The sequence below is a fragment of the Lampris incognitus genome, chromosome 21 (assembly GCF_029633865.1).
Source record: "Lampris incognitus isolate fLamInc1 chromosome 21, fLamInc1.hap2, whole genome shotgun sequence".
In the NCBI taxonomy this organism is placed as follows: Eukaryota; Metazoa; Chordata; class Actinopteri; order Lampriformes; family Lampridae; genus Lampris; species Lampris incognitus.
The window spans coordinates 12,755,854-12,771,603 of NC_079231.1; the positions used below are offsets into that span (position 1 = coordinate 12,755,854).

General features: G+C 43.7%; 1 protein-coding gene across 2 annotated transcripts; it reads right to left on the minus strand.

Moving 5' to 3' along the window:
* Window positions 1-76: 76 nt before the first annotated feature.
* cbsa (cystathionine beta-synthase a) lies at window positions 77-15,629 on the minus strand. 2 transcript variants are annotated; one of them, XM_056301066.1, is made up of 15 exons: window positions 15,537-15,629; window positions 12,660-12,950; window positions 10,997-11,103; window positions 10,540-10,674; window positions 10,359-10,438; window positions 8,564-8,768; window positions 8,187-8,278; window positions 7,301-7,426; window positions 6,949-7,033; window positions 6,493-6,598; window positions 5,607-5,684; window positions 5,372-5,506; window positions 4,120-4,228; window positions 2,608-2,692; window positions 77-1,518 (listed from the first exon to the last, which is right to left on the minus strand). In XM_056301066.1, the coding sequence occupies exons 2-15, from the start codon at window positions 12,941-12,943 to the stop codon at window positions 1,388-1,390; spliced, it is 1,758 nt and encodes a 585-aa protein (XP_056157041.1). In that variant the 5' UTR covers window positions 12,944-12,950; window positions 15,537-15,629; the 3' UTR covers window positions 77-1,387. The 2 variants fall into 2 exon arrangements, 1 of the variants encoding a protein (XP_056157041.1); XR_008812380.1 differs by lacking the exon at window positions 77-1,518 and having other exon boundaries at window positions 2,671-2,692; window positions 5,621-5,684.
* Between the last annotated feature and the right edge of the window lie 121 nt (window positions 15,630-15,750).

Consider the following 15,750-nt stretch of genomic DNA (forward strand, 5'->3'; position numbering starts at 1 on the left):
TAATTAACTTTAGCATATATTATCAACAAGCAATGGCTTTTATCCTTAGTCCTTACTGAAAAAAATTAAATATAAACATGTTTCATATGTATTTATTGTGTATACACATACACAACTGAGAGCAGCATACAATAAGCAACAGTGGAAAATGATATAGTTATATACACCTCGGCCTCTCCGACACCGATTAAGGTGTTCTAATTTCCCATTCCTAATCATTTCTAAAGTTTCATTACCGCACACAAGATAAAACTACAGTGAAAGATGATGCAGTTGCCACATCAACACAAAGAGAAACATAACTTCTCAGGCATCAATGACAAACAGAAAAGCATAGTGAAACAAAGTATAAATGATAGTGTAGAAAAACAAGACACACAAGATTTTGCTTTTGATAGTAGCATGAAGACATAACCAAGTATTAAAGGTATACTACGTAGGACTTTTACCTCAGTCTAGTCTATAATTTGAGTCTATGCATATGGCGATATGTCCAGGGAATGAACCTCTGTCCAATTCTCTCCGCATTTGGTTTGTGATTGCAGCCTGAATTCGGGCACTTTGGAATACGAGACCGTAAATTAGGTCCTCCCCTGAAGTGCGCTCCCATCAAGCCCAAATCCCGCTTTATAAGTGTTAAAGCGCCACAGTTCTACAGAGAAGCAAAGCCCCAGTGTGCCTCCTAAATAACCTTGGACTACGTCAGGTAAACGTATGGGTATTGATCAATCATCTGAAGGAATTGTTAGCAATGCTGATGCCCACTTTTCACAACCAGCACGCTACGAACCTTTTCACACTGCCCAAGTATAACGTTACAGCTAGATGGTGTGGACATGAACTATCTATTGGTATTGCCAGTTGCTACACGGTGTGCAGCCACAGTAATCAATACAGGCAAGGTCAGCATAATTCCAGTTTAGGACAGATTGGCGTCTTTTTCTCTTTCTCTGAAAATAACAGTGTGTCTACCTTTTTATCTATTTTATCATGTTCTTCGCTCCCTTTTTTTAGTAGTGTGTACGCAGTGCTATTTGGCGAAGGGGGGTGGATAAGGCCAGGCTCCATTTTGATTTAGATCCCTTGCAAGTACATGGATGTCAATACATTTAACCAATTTTCTTCTATGGATCTTGAGTCATCACAAGTCAACATATACTCTTGAATGAATCGTTTATCTTAGGGGGTTCATACATTGCAAAACCTAATGACACATTTAGGATAAATATTTAAGTGTAAAAGTGTAAGAGAAGTGTATTTGGCCAGGGCATGTCTAACAAAGACAAGCTTGTACCTGCTTTTGTGGGCAGTGTACACGTGTTTAGCGCTAGATAAGAACAGCATGCACGTCTACAAGACCAGTGCCTGCGTATCCCATCCATGATTGTCACAGTTCGTCAATGCACTCGGATATGCACCTTTCTCTCTTTTCCCTGGCCGTGACAAAGTTCAGCAGGTCAATGGCAGTCACCACCCCGAAAACCATCTGCTTCAGACTGGGGGAGCCGTCTGTCAAATCTGGCGAGGGGCAATAGGAAAGGGAGAGTGATGAGTGATGGGTGTAGGAGGGGAGCAGGTGTACAGCAGAGTACCTCTTGACTGCCCGGGGCAAAACTGTTCACCCTTTTCCTGCCAAAGGAATTACAAGCCTACTAATATTCATGTCATCATTCCAAAATTTTTGATGTTGCTCTACAAAAACACTACTACCTGAAACAGCAAAGATTTTATCTCCCTCTCAACCCATCAACATGTCAGCTCCACCCACACACAGGTTGATTATCTGCCAGTGCCAAATAAATTTGAAATATTTGCCATAGCTACAAGACTGGTTCTAAGTAGAATAAACAAAACTGACCTACCATAACCAACATTTGCATTTAACTGGTGGCTATGGTAAATTTCAACCTGTCGTTATGTGTTCCAGCAGGTCAACAGTGACCTTGATCAGTGGTTTTACGAAATGCATGTAGTAACAACCGGTTACATAACATTCACAGGTGCTGTTCAGCCAGCGGAGTACGTAAGTTTGCTTGTATTTTTGTGTTCACGGTTGCCAAAAAACACAGGTCTTCCACACGCTACCACACTCGGGCATGGGGTGTATCCAAGCGCCATCCAATCCACATCCATATGGGCACCCTCGCTCAGAAGCTGGACTTTGATACTTGCGTATGTCAGACAGATGAGTGAGAAGGCCATTCAACCCAGTCTAAAGCTAAACCAGATGATCCCAAAGATGATTAAAAATGCAGCAGTCACAGTTTAACAACAGGCGATGTATGTTAATGTACAACTCTATCATGCCCTTGAGCAAGGCACCTGAACTCTTGCTGGCTCTCTTTGTGTAAGGTGCTCTCATTAAGAGCACTGGCCAATTTCGTAATTGTGAATACATGATGTGTCAGCAACTCTGTATCAATGTCATTACTGAAAAAGATTTATCCCAGAGCCTGTTCCTAAATTTATCTCAAGGGCGGATCTTTTTCTTTCTTTTTTTTTTACTGCTACGAGCTGCCATTTTTACATACACATTCTTCTTGACAGACTGCTCTATGGGCTGGAGTGGAATAAAATGAGGGCCTTGAACTGGTGGGGAAGGCTTACATTGGATCTGCTCGTGTACCACCAAGGCAAAGTGGTCAGTCTCGAGGATGCGGGAGAGTTTCCCGAGATTATCGGTGAGACGGATCTGCCATCAACAGGAGGGAGAGAAAAAGACAGATATGGAAAGCAACATGAGTAGTGTTAGGAAGAGAGGGTTTCAGTTCATCATCAAAAGCAACAATACTGTGCTGCGTTCTCTGGCTGTGTCAACTTCAAATTGTTTTGGCAAGCCCCATCTGTCCACTACTGAAATATTGCAGTACCGTATTTCCTGGACTGTAAGTCGCTGTTGTTTTTTTTACTCGTCTGGCTAGCCCTTCATCTGGCCTGTCCTGCGATTTACATTCCAAAGCGACTTATACAATGTAATTTCATACCAGTAATTTTGTGGGACAAATACACTGCATTTCAACTAAGGCCACTAGATGGCACTGTTTAATTTTGTGACTCAACTGAAAATACTTAACCATAATGATGAACGGGTAAGATGCAGGTTCGGGTAAGCTTACTAGAAAAAAATACTACGGGTTCGGGCGGGCGGGTCAAAAAAAGTGACAAAGCAGCGCTCTGAAGTAATTTATAAATAACCTGAAGAAACACTGCGTGCAATAGGCTAGGCTGTGCATTAGCAGTCCACCTTCTCGTCCCCTCTCTCTGTCACTCTCTCTCAAACACAAACACACACACACACACACACACACACACGCAAGCCGCTTTATCATCAATTTGCAAATGTAGTTGGAGGTTTGCGGCTCAGGTGGTTAATTAACACATATTTTAGCGCGTTCGACGGTGCAGATTTGCTCTCATAATGGGTCGGGTGGGTGCGAGTATTAAAAAACCCTGACTCGCACATCACCACCATATAAATGCGACTTATACACCGAAGTGACTTGTGTTTTTTTTTTTCCTCGCAACAACACGTTTTTTTGCTGAATGCGATTTGTATTCTGCTGCGACTTGTAGTCCGGGAAATACGGTGTACATAATATTCTATGATACATGATAGGGCTGGTACTTTCGCAAAAAAAAAAAAAAAAAAACCCAACCTGTTCAATATTCAAAACATATGTAGGCGAGTCTAAATTTATAATGGAAACTGCATGTCAAAAATGTCTCAGAGTTCGAGGCTAAATATAGGCCTGTCCGGTGGCTGGTGATTAGTTGTCAAACACGTTTTTCCATTTGTATGGAGACTCGGGCATTGGAGTATAAAGCAGAGACAGTAATCTTTCTGAAGAACATATTGGCAAAAGGTGCAAAATGGGAACAGAAATATTGTGCAACACTTTCTAAAACATCTACCGGAGAGTTGGCCACTAAAAAACGACTTAATAATAACAAGATTAATTAAATCTCTCTAGATAATTGTGCCCATGGTCGCTGCCTGTCCGCCGTTCATTATCGAAATGCATGTTGGTATGTAAATTTGAATTTAACCTCGATAAACAGATTTTAAGTGACAACCTGAATATGTGATATTTCAGTGGTGACTTGAAGTCAGTGCCTGACCTGTTTGAACTGCTTGTAGAGCACCTTGCTGACATGATCTGATGGCTTCACCTTTCCCGCCAGGACAGAGGCCAGCATGTTGCCCAAGGTCACCATTCCCAGGATTAACCTACAGACGCAAAGACACACAAACGATGACGAGATGGAAACGAGACAGAAAGAGTGAAAGACAAATGCAGAATCACGCACACAAACGGTTCCTCGGCAACTCGGTTCTCAAGTAATTAAGAACATGGCAGACCAGGGAGAATGTAAGTGCATTATTCTGCCAGGAGTGTGTCCAGAGGTACAGATGATGGTGTTAATCAGTGTTGGCTTAACCCTGACGGTCAGTGAGCAGTGCACGACGCATGGCTGACCCGCCCCCTTCAGAAAATATTTGCTAGTGTAATAAAAAGAGCAATGCTATTAGTTGTAGGTAACTTAACCACACAAATGGTGCGTTACAATTATCAGCGAGTGAAGTTTGTAGCTAAGGGGCGTCCAGGTGGCATGGCAGTCTATTCCGTTGCCTACCAACACGGGGATCGTTAGTTCGAATCCCCGCGTTACCTCCGGCTTGGTCGGGCGTCCCTACAGACACAATTGGCCATGTCTGTGGGTGGGAAGCCGGATGTGGGTAAGTGTCCTGGTCGCTGCACTATTGCCTCCTCTGGTTGGTCGGGGTACCTGTTCGGGGGGGGACTGGGGGGGGATAGCATGATCCTCCCACGCGCTATTTCCCCCTGACAAAACTCCTCACTGTCAGGTGGAAAGAAGCGGCTGGCGACTACACATGTATTGGAGAAGGCATGTGGTAGTCTGCAGCCCTCCCCGGATCGGCAGAGGGGGTGCAGCAGTGAAGAGTGGGGTAATTGGCCAGATACAGTTAGGGAGAAAAAGGGGGAAGTTTGTAGCTAAGGGGAGTACAAATCAATATTCTCAGCATTCAAAGAAGAAAAAGCAGTTTTGGACAATGAAATGTATTATCAATATCACTGCAGCTGTTATCCAACCATTATATTTAATGTAAGTTGACAACCCAATGGAGAGGATAGTCATACTCGTTTCGAGTGACCGCCGATGATGATGATCTTTACTGTCCTCCCTACACTGTAATGTATAATCATGGGAGAATTATGATGTAACAAATTAATATGATGAAGTATATTGCATACTCAGTTTTGCAATGATAAAGCATCGCTGATTTTAAAACGATAATTGTAAGTATAGTTAATTCATTTCTATGGTTATGGTTCTCTGGGATACCCACCCTGCTTCATCAACCACAGGTGCCTGGTCGAAAGCCTTCTCCTTCAGGATTTTGATGGTCTTCTGACAGGTGACTGTGGGCAGGACAGTGAGAGGTGCTGAAAGGTTTAGGTTCTGCAGCTTCAAGTTCCACCACCTGGCAGATTGAAAAAACAAGAGTAAACTTCAATACGAATAAACACTTGAATCACACAAGTACACACACAAAACACACACACACACACACACACACACACCAAGGTTTGTTCACCGTGATATCCTCTTCCCTCAGGAAGCCCTTTTGGAACATCCACTTGTCACTGAGGAACTTTGACCTTGAAAGACAGAGCCAGGAATGGTGTTAGCTACATTTAGGAGAAACCAAGTAGTATTGGTTATTACCACTAGGGGTCAGCCTAGACTAACCACAAATCCTTTTCAGCTAAGCGATAACATGTTATTTTGTCAATTATTATTTAGATAATCAAATTAGGGGTAACGCTTCACAAGAGATAACTCATTTATTTATCAGTATTTTTCATCTGTTACTTCATATTTAGGATTATCTCAACTGGCCAGATGGGGGACAATAATTAACAGGAAATTTGCAAACTAATCCAGCATGCATTACGAAAATACCTCTTCAACCATCAAGTCTTCCATAATAAAATTATTCACCCTGTCAAATGTTTTGATGGGGTTTTTTTTCCTTAAGTATATCTGAACATTTGTTCAATCCCCTGCTGCTTAGCCTAATAGGACCAAGGCACATAAATGATATAGGGAGCAGCCAAATAGCAGTAGACCTCAAGATGCAAAGACACATACACACAGCTCACGAGCCTCATTATGTCAACAGAGTTGGGTTTTTTTCTTTGTAAAACATGTGATAATGCCATAAGCTAATGTTTGAAAAATTATACCCATAAAGTTGATAACCAGCTGTCAATCAAAAAGATCAGCGAGTTTGACATGGCGGTACTCTTGCTACTACCCCCATCTTGGCATTGTTGCTTGTCACTTTTTATCTAACCTCATCTTAAAGAGCACAATAGTATGTATGATGGTGTCCTAGAGTGTTGTTGTTTTTTTTTAAACAAAGAATATGTGGATGGTTAATGGATGCAGAGGAGGAACTCTCACATGTAGTTGCGGATGGAGTCTGGCAGAATGACCACACAGCGCTGGCCCTCCTTCAGCTCTTTGGCCATCTTCACTGCCGCTGCCATGGCTGTCCCTGAACTCCCACCTGGTACAAGAAGGGATCAGCAGATTGATCAAGTGCCAGACAGATGACAGACAAACACCAAAGTGCTAAAGAACTAGCCTTTTTCCAATTCCTCCTGCCTGGCACTTGCAACACTTGTTTTTGCTGGAAAGTGACCTACCCATGCAGAATAACTAATTTCACATCTTGACAGGAAGTGCAGTGTGTGTTTGTTACTGTGTATGGGCACAGAAATTACTTTAGGTATTCAGCTTGTCATTAGTCAAGTTTTTGAGGGGAACATCACAAAACAGGCACAATCCACCTTGAAGCCACACCGGGCCTATAATTATTAAATGGGCAAACCATCACAACAGAGCAAGTAGACTTACCACACAGTAGTCCCTCTTCTCTGATCAGCATGCGAGACATGTTGAAGGAGTCCTCATCATTGGATTTGTACCAGGTGTCAACTACCTAGAGGAAAAGAGTACAGATGGCAATCCAAGAGTGAGTGAGAGAGACGGACAGATAAGAGCAGCAATCATCCAATACTTTTATATATTGTGGATGACATAATCTTTTGCCATGTTTATCAATCTTCTGATTTTTGCACACTTTTATTTGGACTCTTACCAAACACATTGTACATGGATCCAAGAACAGATAAGAGCCAAGCAAAAGAGGTAGAAAGAGAAACACGCACTGAACGGCAAAACAATGAGGGAAATAAGTGCCACTAACCGATCTGTCAAGCACAGTGGGGATGAAGTCATACCCGATGCCCTCCACCTCATACTGGGTCGTATCGGTCTTGTTCAGCTCCTCGGGTTCAGCCAGGGTGGAGCCCTCTGGGTCCACACCTATAATCTGAACACAATGCACACCGATCATAAAAAAAAAAAACACTAGCAGAGAAAACAACCAACACTCGTCACCTGAACCAGAGAGAGATCGAGTAAATTCACTTTACACATTCTTTGCGACTGTTCAAAATAATCAACTCTTGTTGCTGTGTTGTCCAATGAGGTCTTGGTGATTTAGCACTTATGTACCTTTGCAAAAACACATAATTTTCTTTTTTTTTGGGGTCCCCCCCCCCCTTTCTCCCCAGTTGTATCCCGCCACTCTTCCAAGCCATCCCGGTTGTTGATCCACCCCCTCTGCCGATCCGGGGAGGGCTGCAGACTACCACATGCCTCCTCCGATACATGTGGAGTCACCAGCCGCTTCTTTTCACCTGGCAGTGAGGAGTTTCACCAGGGGGACATAGCGCGTGAGAGGATCACGCTATTCCCCCCAGAACAGATGCCCCGACCGACCAGAGGAGGCGCTAGTGCAGCAACCAGGACACATACCCACATCCGGCTTCCCACTCGCAGACATGGCCAATTGTGTCTGTAGGGACACCCGACCAAGCTGGAGGTAACATGGGAATTTGAACCGACGATCCCAGTGTCGGTAGGCAAGAGAGTAGACCGCTACGCTACCCGGATGCTCAAAATACATAATTTTCAAATACAACTTGATTTTGCTTCCTCCTCCAGATTTCAGATATAATTTAGACTCAATAAATCAACTGACATGAAATCAACCAACTATTAGAAACCAGGATGAAGAGGTGACGTACCTTGATGTTGGGACACCTTTCCTTCAATTTGCGGGCGATGCCAGTGATGGTGCCCCCTGTGCCAGCTCCTGCCACCAGCATGTCCACCTTACCTAAAGGGAAGGGTGGGAGTTGAGGAGGAAAAGGTGTCAGAGGTATCTGGATGAGTTTCCACATCTGCTGAGCTTATTTTGCTTGTACAGATACAATAAACACCACCCGACTGTTCCACTGACAACCTTTTCAAAAACTGGTAGTCATTAGTACTTTGTAAACTACGTGTAAGGAGTAACAGTTAATATTGGCTTGCCCTAAAATACATACACACACACACACACACACTCAGCAAAGCGCAGAGATCTGTGTTCTCGCTTCTTATTTCAGACAGCGGTCCATACCGTCACACTGCTCCAGGATCTCCTCGGCTGTGGTGTCGTAGTGGGCCAGTGGGTTGCTCGGGTTACGGTACTGGTCCAGGATGTGCGAGTTGGGGATCTCATTCTTGAGGCGCCAGGCAACGCCCACGTGCGACTCCGGCGAGTCAAAGCGAGCACTGGTTGGCGTGCGGACGATCTCGGCACCGAGCGCTCTCAAAACATCCACCTGCACAAACAAAAGTCATTCAGGGGATTTTTTTTTTTCAGGACAAAATCGCGATACTGTGATGATTTCAATATCAGCATTTATTTCCCCTAAATCGTAATGTTAAAGCAGCATGAACAGAAGCTGTGAAGAGGTTTGATAAAAGGATTTTTTTTTTTTACACCTCTGAACGTTTGAGCTGTTCACATGTTTACACGGGGGGAAAACAGTCACGTTTTAAGCTTTGGTAACACAAAAGGCTTTAAATAAATGCATTTCATTGCACGTTTTCTTTGCATTGTTGCAAAAGATTAAATAAGGTCAATCAGAGAGCCTTAGAAATATTGAAAATATTACTAATATTAGATAAAATATATTCTAATATCACTAATTACAACTATAATTACTAATAGTATTAATTACTAATATTAGAATATTAAATATTACTAATCTAATATATTATAATTAATATTATTATATTTATATATTACTATTAAAATTGTAATATTGAATTGCAATATTCATGAAATTGTGATAACTTAAAAAATTGAAATATTGACTGAATCGGCACTAAACATATTGAACTGTGAGGTACCCAGCCCTCGTCAGTAATGTGTGGAGGGCATTATCTCCCTACAGCAAAGGCACACAAACAGCTTGGCTGCTAGCTGTGTCCTAAAATAGATGTGAGAATCTGCACAGGTGGACCAAGGTACAGTGTGCACCACTTCGTACACTCTTAATTACAGTATCCTTACGATTCATTCATTTATTCACTAAACCCGCTTAAATCCAGGTCAGGGTCATGGAGGGCCACAGCCTGTCCCGACACAGACTCCCCCCCCCCCCCTCACACACACACACACCATTCACAACCCATGGCCAATTTAGAGTCTCCTTTTCACCAGACGTGAAATGTAAGAGGAAATTGGAGCACCCAGAGGAGGCCCGCTCCCATGCAGGACAGCATGCACTTTCTGTGAGGGAACGGTGCCAATTACAAAGCCACCGGGCTTCCTGTTAAGACAGGTTCCAGCCACCCCCTGTGACCCTCTTCTTTAGGTCTGCTCCCTCATGACCACCTCTTCTGTGCCAGTGTGAATATCAAGAGCTTGGGAAAACCACCATGTGCAAACGATGTACCGAACCGACTGCCTGCAGCTCATATCTCTCACAAAAGCTGTTCACGTCATCTAGGTAGGTAAGGTTGGACCGTTTTATCGATTCATTCATTCATTATCCAAACCGCTTATCCTGCTCTCAGGGTCGCGGGGATGCTGGAGCCTATCCCAGCAGTTATTGGGCGGCAGGAAGGGAGACATCCTGAACAGGCTGCCAGACACCCCCCCCCCCCAACACCTAGGGACAATTTAGCATGGCCGATTCACCTGACCTACATGTCAGAGGAAACCCACGCAGACATGGGACAATATACAAACTCCACACAGAGGACGACCTGGGACGACCCCCAAGGTTAGACTACCCCAGGGCTCGAACCCAGGACCTTCTTTGCCAATGAGGCGACCACGCCAACCACTGTGCCACCATGCTGCCTATGCCGTTTTATGTATGTGATCTGAAAATGGGAAGGGAGAATTTGACACAGCTCACCTTTTCCATGCTCATTTTCTCGGGCATGACTATGATGCACCTGTAGCCTTTCACAGCTGCGGCCAGGGCCAGTCCGATACCTAGCACAGACACACAACAAAGTGTGAATTTACTGCAACCCTCTTTCAGTGTGCGTGGAAACAACTTTTACACACACACACACACACACACAATTTGTTACCTGTGTTTCCTGAGGTGGGCTCTATAATGGTGTCTCCAGGTTTAAGGAGCCCTGCTCTCTCAGCGTCCTCCACCATCCGCAGACTGATCCGGTCTTTGACGCTGCCGCCAGCATTGAAGAACTCACACTTTGCCACTGCTCACGCACACACACACACATACACACGATTTACACATTATACTTAATCATAACAAACTATCAAGTTGTAAAAGATTTGTTGACTTTTGTAAAGTTTGCAATTACAACTATGAAACACATCCATTTTTTCCCCAAGGGTTTTTTCCCTGCCTCTACCACTCAAACTCCTATAAAACATCTCCTAGTCAAAGATGAAAGCTTTCACTGATGTGAAATAGGTCTTTTTGTGTGTTAAAATGCAACAGACGACGTCATCAGATCTGATCATCAAACCCTCCCGTGTGACGGAGTGTCATTGGTGGAAAATTGGAGGACTCACATATTTCACATTTGAGGCCAAAGACTTTGGGGATCTTGTTGATGCGTACCAAGGGAGTATCCCCAATCCTACGCAAGATGTTAGGAAGAATGTTTGGGACAGGGGCTCTGTGAACAAAAAGTCAAGGCACTGTGATGACTCACAGGTGATTGTGTAAATTTTAAGGCCCTTACATTGTTCAGTTATTCACATATCTAGAGATGACGCCAGATTGCTGAAAAAACATCCCTAACTCCAAACCCAGTCCAGCTATTAGTGAATTTAGCTGAATTTAGCTGAATAGCTAAATTAATTATGATTATAATTATATAAATGTATTATCTTCTTCTTCTTCTTCTTCTTTCGGCTTGTCCCGTTTCCCAGAGATTGCCACAATGGATCTGATAGTTTCCATCGGTACCCTGTGAGGGCACAGCACCGATGGCGGTCTTGTCAATCAGCATAATGATTTCACAAAATTTTACGTCAGATGCCCTTCCTGACACAACCGCTAACCCTATGGACGGGGGCACAGGTAAAGTGCTATATAAGCAAATAAGCTATATATATATATAAAATAAGAAAAATATATATTTAGGCTGCTCCTGTTAGGGCTCGCCACAGTGGATCACCAGTTTCCATCTCTTCCTGTCCTCTGCATCTTCCTCTGTCACATCAGCCACCTGCATGTCCTCTCTCACCACATCCATAAACCTCCTCTTTGGCCTTCCTCTTTTCCTCTTCCCTGGCAGCTTCATATTCAGCATCCTTCTCCCAATATAACCAACATCTCTCCTCCGCACATGTCCAAGCCATCTCAATCTTGCCTCTCCTGCTTTGTCTCCAAACCATCCAACTTGAGCGGTCCCTCTAATATAATCGTTCCTAATCCTGTCCTTCTTCATCACTCCCAATGCAAATCTTAGCATCTTCAACTCTGCCACCTCCAGCTTTGCCTCCTGGCTTTTCATCAGTGCCACTGTCTCCAAACCATATAACATAGCTGGTCTCACTACCATCTTGTAAACCTTCCCTTTAACTCTTGCTGGTACCCTTCTGTCGCAAATCACGCCTGAGACTCTTCTCCACCCACTCCACCCTGCCTGCACTCTCTTCTTCACCTCTCTTCTGCACTCCGCGTTACTTTGGACAGTTGACCCCAAGTATTTTAACTCATCCACCTTCTTCACCTCTACCCCTTGCAACCTCATCATTCCACTGTCCTTCCTCTCATTCACGCATAGGTATTATGTCTTGCTCCTACTGACTTGCATTCCTCTTCTCTCCGGTGCATACCTCCACCTCTCCAGGCTCTCCAAATTTATACAAATATTATTATGATATTATATGTTATATAAAGCACTATTATCTAAATATATAACATAGATATATTATATACATATGTAATATATATTATATATAAAATTCAGCCGAATAGCTGAATTTAGTGTTGATATTCACATTTTCTTATACAATGCAGACTAACAGCAAACCAGGAAGCAAGTTTTCACATCCACAGATCGTCCACTAGTCATGTCATTGGTGGGCAAAATTTCAGCGGCATTTCAGAGACACACAGAAGACTGCTCAATCACTACTATGCCTGCCCAATGCAGTGTAATCCCTTAAACGTGTATGTTGAAAATTGTAATTGTTTTGCTTTAACAGAGTATTCCTGTCTTACTTTGTTGGGTGCATATGGGGCGAGAGGGCATGCGAGGCTCCCAGCCTCCACGTGCATCGGCTGGGCAGGTCCGGGCGGATCCACTTCCGCTCGCCTGCGGCTCTCCCTGCATTGAGCTGAATGGGTCCGTCCCCGTCCTCAGCCTCTTCCATGTCTAGCCCATTCACAGGGAACAGGCCATCCTGAAGTCTGGCATCCTCGTTGGCATGGGTGTGCAGCTTGGCAGCGTGGGGGCACACAGGGCCCTTGGCACTGGTCTCTTTGGAGGAGGGCACTGACGGCATGGTTCACCTGGACACAACCCAGAGGAGGGGTGAAGGACAAAATCATCATTATAATAATAACTCGTTTTTTTTAGGTGCCGCTGGGGCAAACAAATGGTTAGCGACAAATGGTATTTCATTGATCTTGAGGTCAATAAAATAACAAATCAAGTCAAACAATGGCATCATGATACACACTTGTGCTTTTTTTTTTGTCTGTTAAATCTATACTATGGTACACATTAAAATTACTATGTAGGAACAGGTATTATTACTCTCCCACAATTATTCAATATTGCCATCATTAACACTTTCCTCTTTAGGAATTCATTTAATTAGTAATACTGACTACAGCTTTTAGGGGGTTCAGAAAGAAATTCGGCAGCTATTCCTGGGGGTCGCAGCCAGCATTTCTCACAATTATGATAAACTTAAGGATGGTTCAAATGAGATTTTGGCCCGCTTGAGAAACACGCGGCCTACTTTCACAAAACGATTCCCATCACAACAACCCCAAAAAGAAAAAGAAAAAATGCAGAGCTAATGTTGCTATATGTTGCATTGCAGACCCTGTGAACTTCATATCGTCTCTGAGGTTTTTATGGTGGAGTGAGACGTTTAAACCTAAACTGAACCCTTGAGCAAATAAACAATCAGCTAATTCTGTCTATTTCAACAAATATTGTGTAAAACATTAACAAACCAGGAGTGTTTGGGGTACAAAGTAGCAAATATTAGTGGCCTGAAAGGACAAATGATTACGTTCATTCCAAACGGGACATACACTATTTGAGAAAAGGATTACACCTACAATTTAGGATAAACAACTGATTGCAAAAAATGTTGGCTAATTATTTTTGTCATGACACTAAAGTGCATTACGTATGGATTGCTACTCGGGTTACAATGTGATTAAAAGATGCTGTTTTTGAAATGTGATTGATGAAGTGTCAACTAATGAGTTAACCATGTCTCAGTGGATACACGTGTAAATATTGCATTTGAAATTAAGACTACTAATATCTTCAGAAAAGGACTAGATGGAACACTTCATCGCTTTCAGACTTCACACCTGACTTCATTAGACAATAGACATCGAGTAAAGATACCCACTGGGGAATTTATCTTCACTGAACTCAGAAAATAAGCCCTCCAACCCCTTGGCTCCTTAAAGACCTTGGCAAAGACTCTCCTCCACCTATTAATAAGTAACTGGTTCTTTTTTCCCCCTGCGCAAAAGGATCCATTAGGCTTTACCCATCCTCCATTTGAACTGGCACTGGAGGTTCCACACTAACATGCAGTGCACATTGAGAAGATGAAGCGTGAATGGGCCCTCTTTGACCTGCACAGAGTCAACACACTACGCCTGACGGCCCTAATACTAGGTGACAGCTACACAGTAAACCAACTGCATAACATTCGTGCCCTTACACAAATAGCTTAGCATGGGATAGGATGGCCAAAGTAAATAATACTGAGTGTCATACATCCGCAATATGACATATAAGCAGTCTCAACTGGTCATGCTGCCAAGGTTACACTGAGCACTACAGCCGAGACAAATATGGGGTACAGTGGGGTGGGGTCTGATGGCCCTAAAACAGGGTCAATCTAGCAACATGATCCCCTGTGAAAGAGATGCAGTGCACTTACTATAACCTATTTTCATTGGCAGCAGTAGCTCACAAAGTGGAGGGCTGTAAAGCCTATCAGTGGTAAGAACTTAACCCATTTAGCTGAGCAACACTTTTATAAAACCAAAGTGCATGAAAGTAAATCATATAGACCAATCTGAAAGTAACTCCAGCAACAACTACCAATGCAACAGAGCTGGAAAATCAGATGCATGTGCATAGCAGGCATGCTGAACAATACACAATAAGGAGCTCACATTAAAGTGACCAATAAAGACACTTAGGAGCCTGCAAAAAAGAAATTGGCACACCAATTTGCAAGAGTGCAATTTTGTTTAAAAAAAAATAGAAACCGCACTATGAACCCGTTTGGATTGTAAATGTAACGCTTTAAACCTCGAATTTAAAATTCCCTCAGTTAAATCTGAGCTGATTTAGGTGTAGGTGACGGCCAGGCCCGTACACTTGGTGCGATGCGAGTTCACGTTGCTTGAGGAAGGTCCTTCATTTTAGAAGCGCCCCGGAAAACTTACTAAACATGTCCACGCGCTCAGCCGCGTGGTCGCACAACGGTAACGCCAACTTTGACAAAAACAAAAAAAAGAACAAAAGTTCACTTGACGTTCACGGCGACGGGTGGAGGACCCGTCTCCCAACAGGTTTCAAGTCTCTGCGAGGTCGTCTCCACACCCCAGTAAAATGTGCGGGGAAATGCGCGGCTGTCTGTCTGCCTGGATGGGAAGAAACAGACATTCGAAGAACTTTAAAGACGTGCTCCGGGGAACGGTCGGGGGTAGAGTGACGCATACACGCTTTGGGGGAAATTGGTGGGAAAACACAAGAAACGGCCCTCGGAAGACGAGAGATCGGGTCAACAAGCGGCTCTGTGTGAAAATCACTAATGGCCACACAATCTGAGCAAGAAAACACGTGGCGCTTGGTTTTAATGTCAAACTGCCTCTAGAACAGCCACTCACCGGACACTGTCGCCGAAGCACCTCCCGTTAGGGTATCCTCACACTGCTGATGCCAAGCGATGGGAAGCTGATAATGAAGATGCCTAATGATACTGGTCGATTACTGGGAGGAATGGGGAACGTGTATGCCCTCCGCTGATTGGCTGCAGCAAGGGCGTCCCTCTTAGTCTCCTCCACCAATCAGAGGAAGGGAGACGCCTCCGCACAGTTCAGG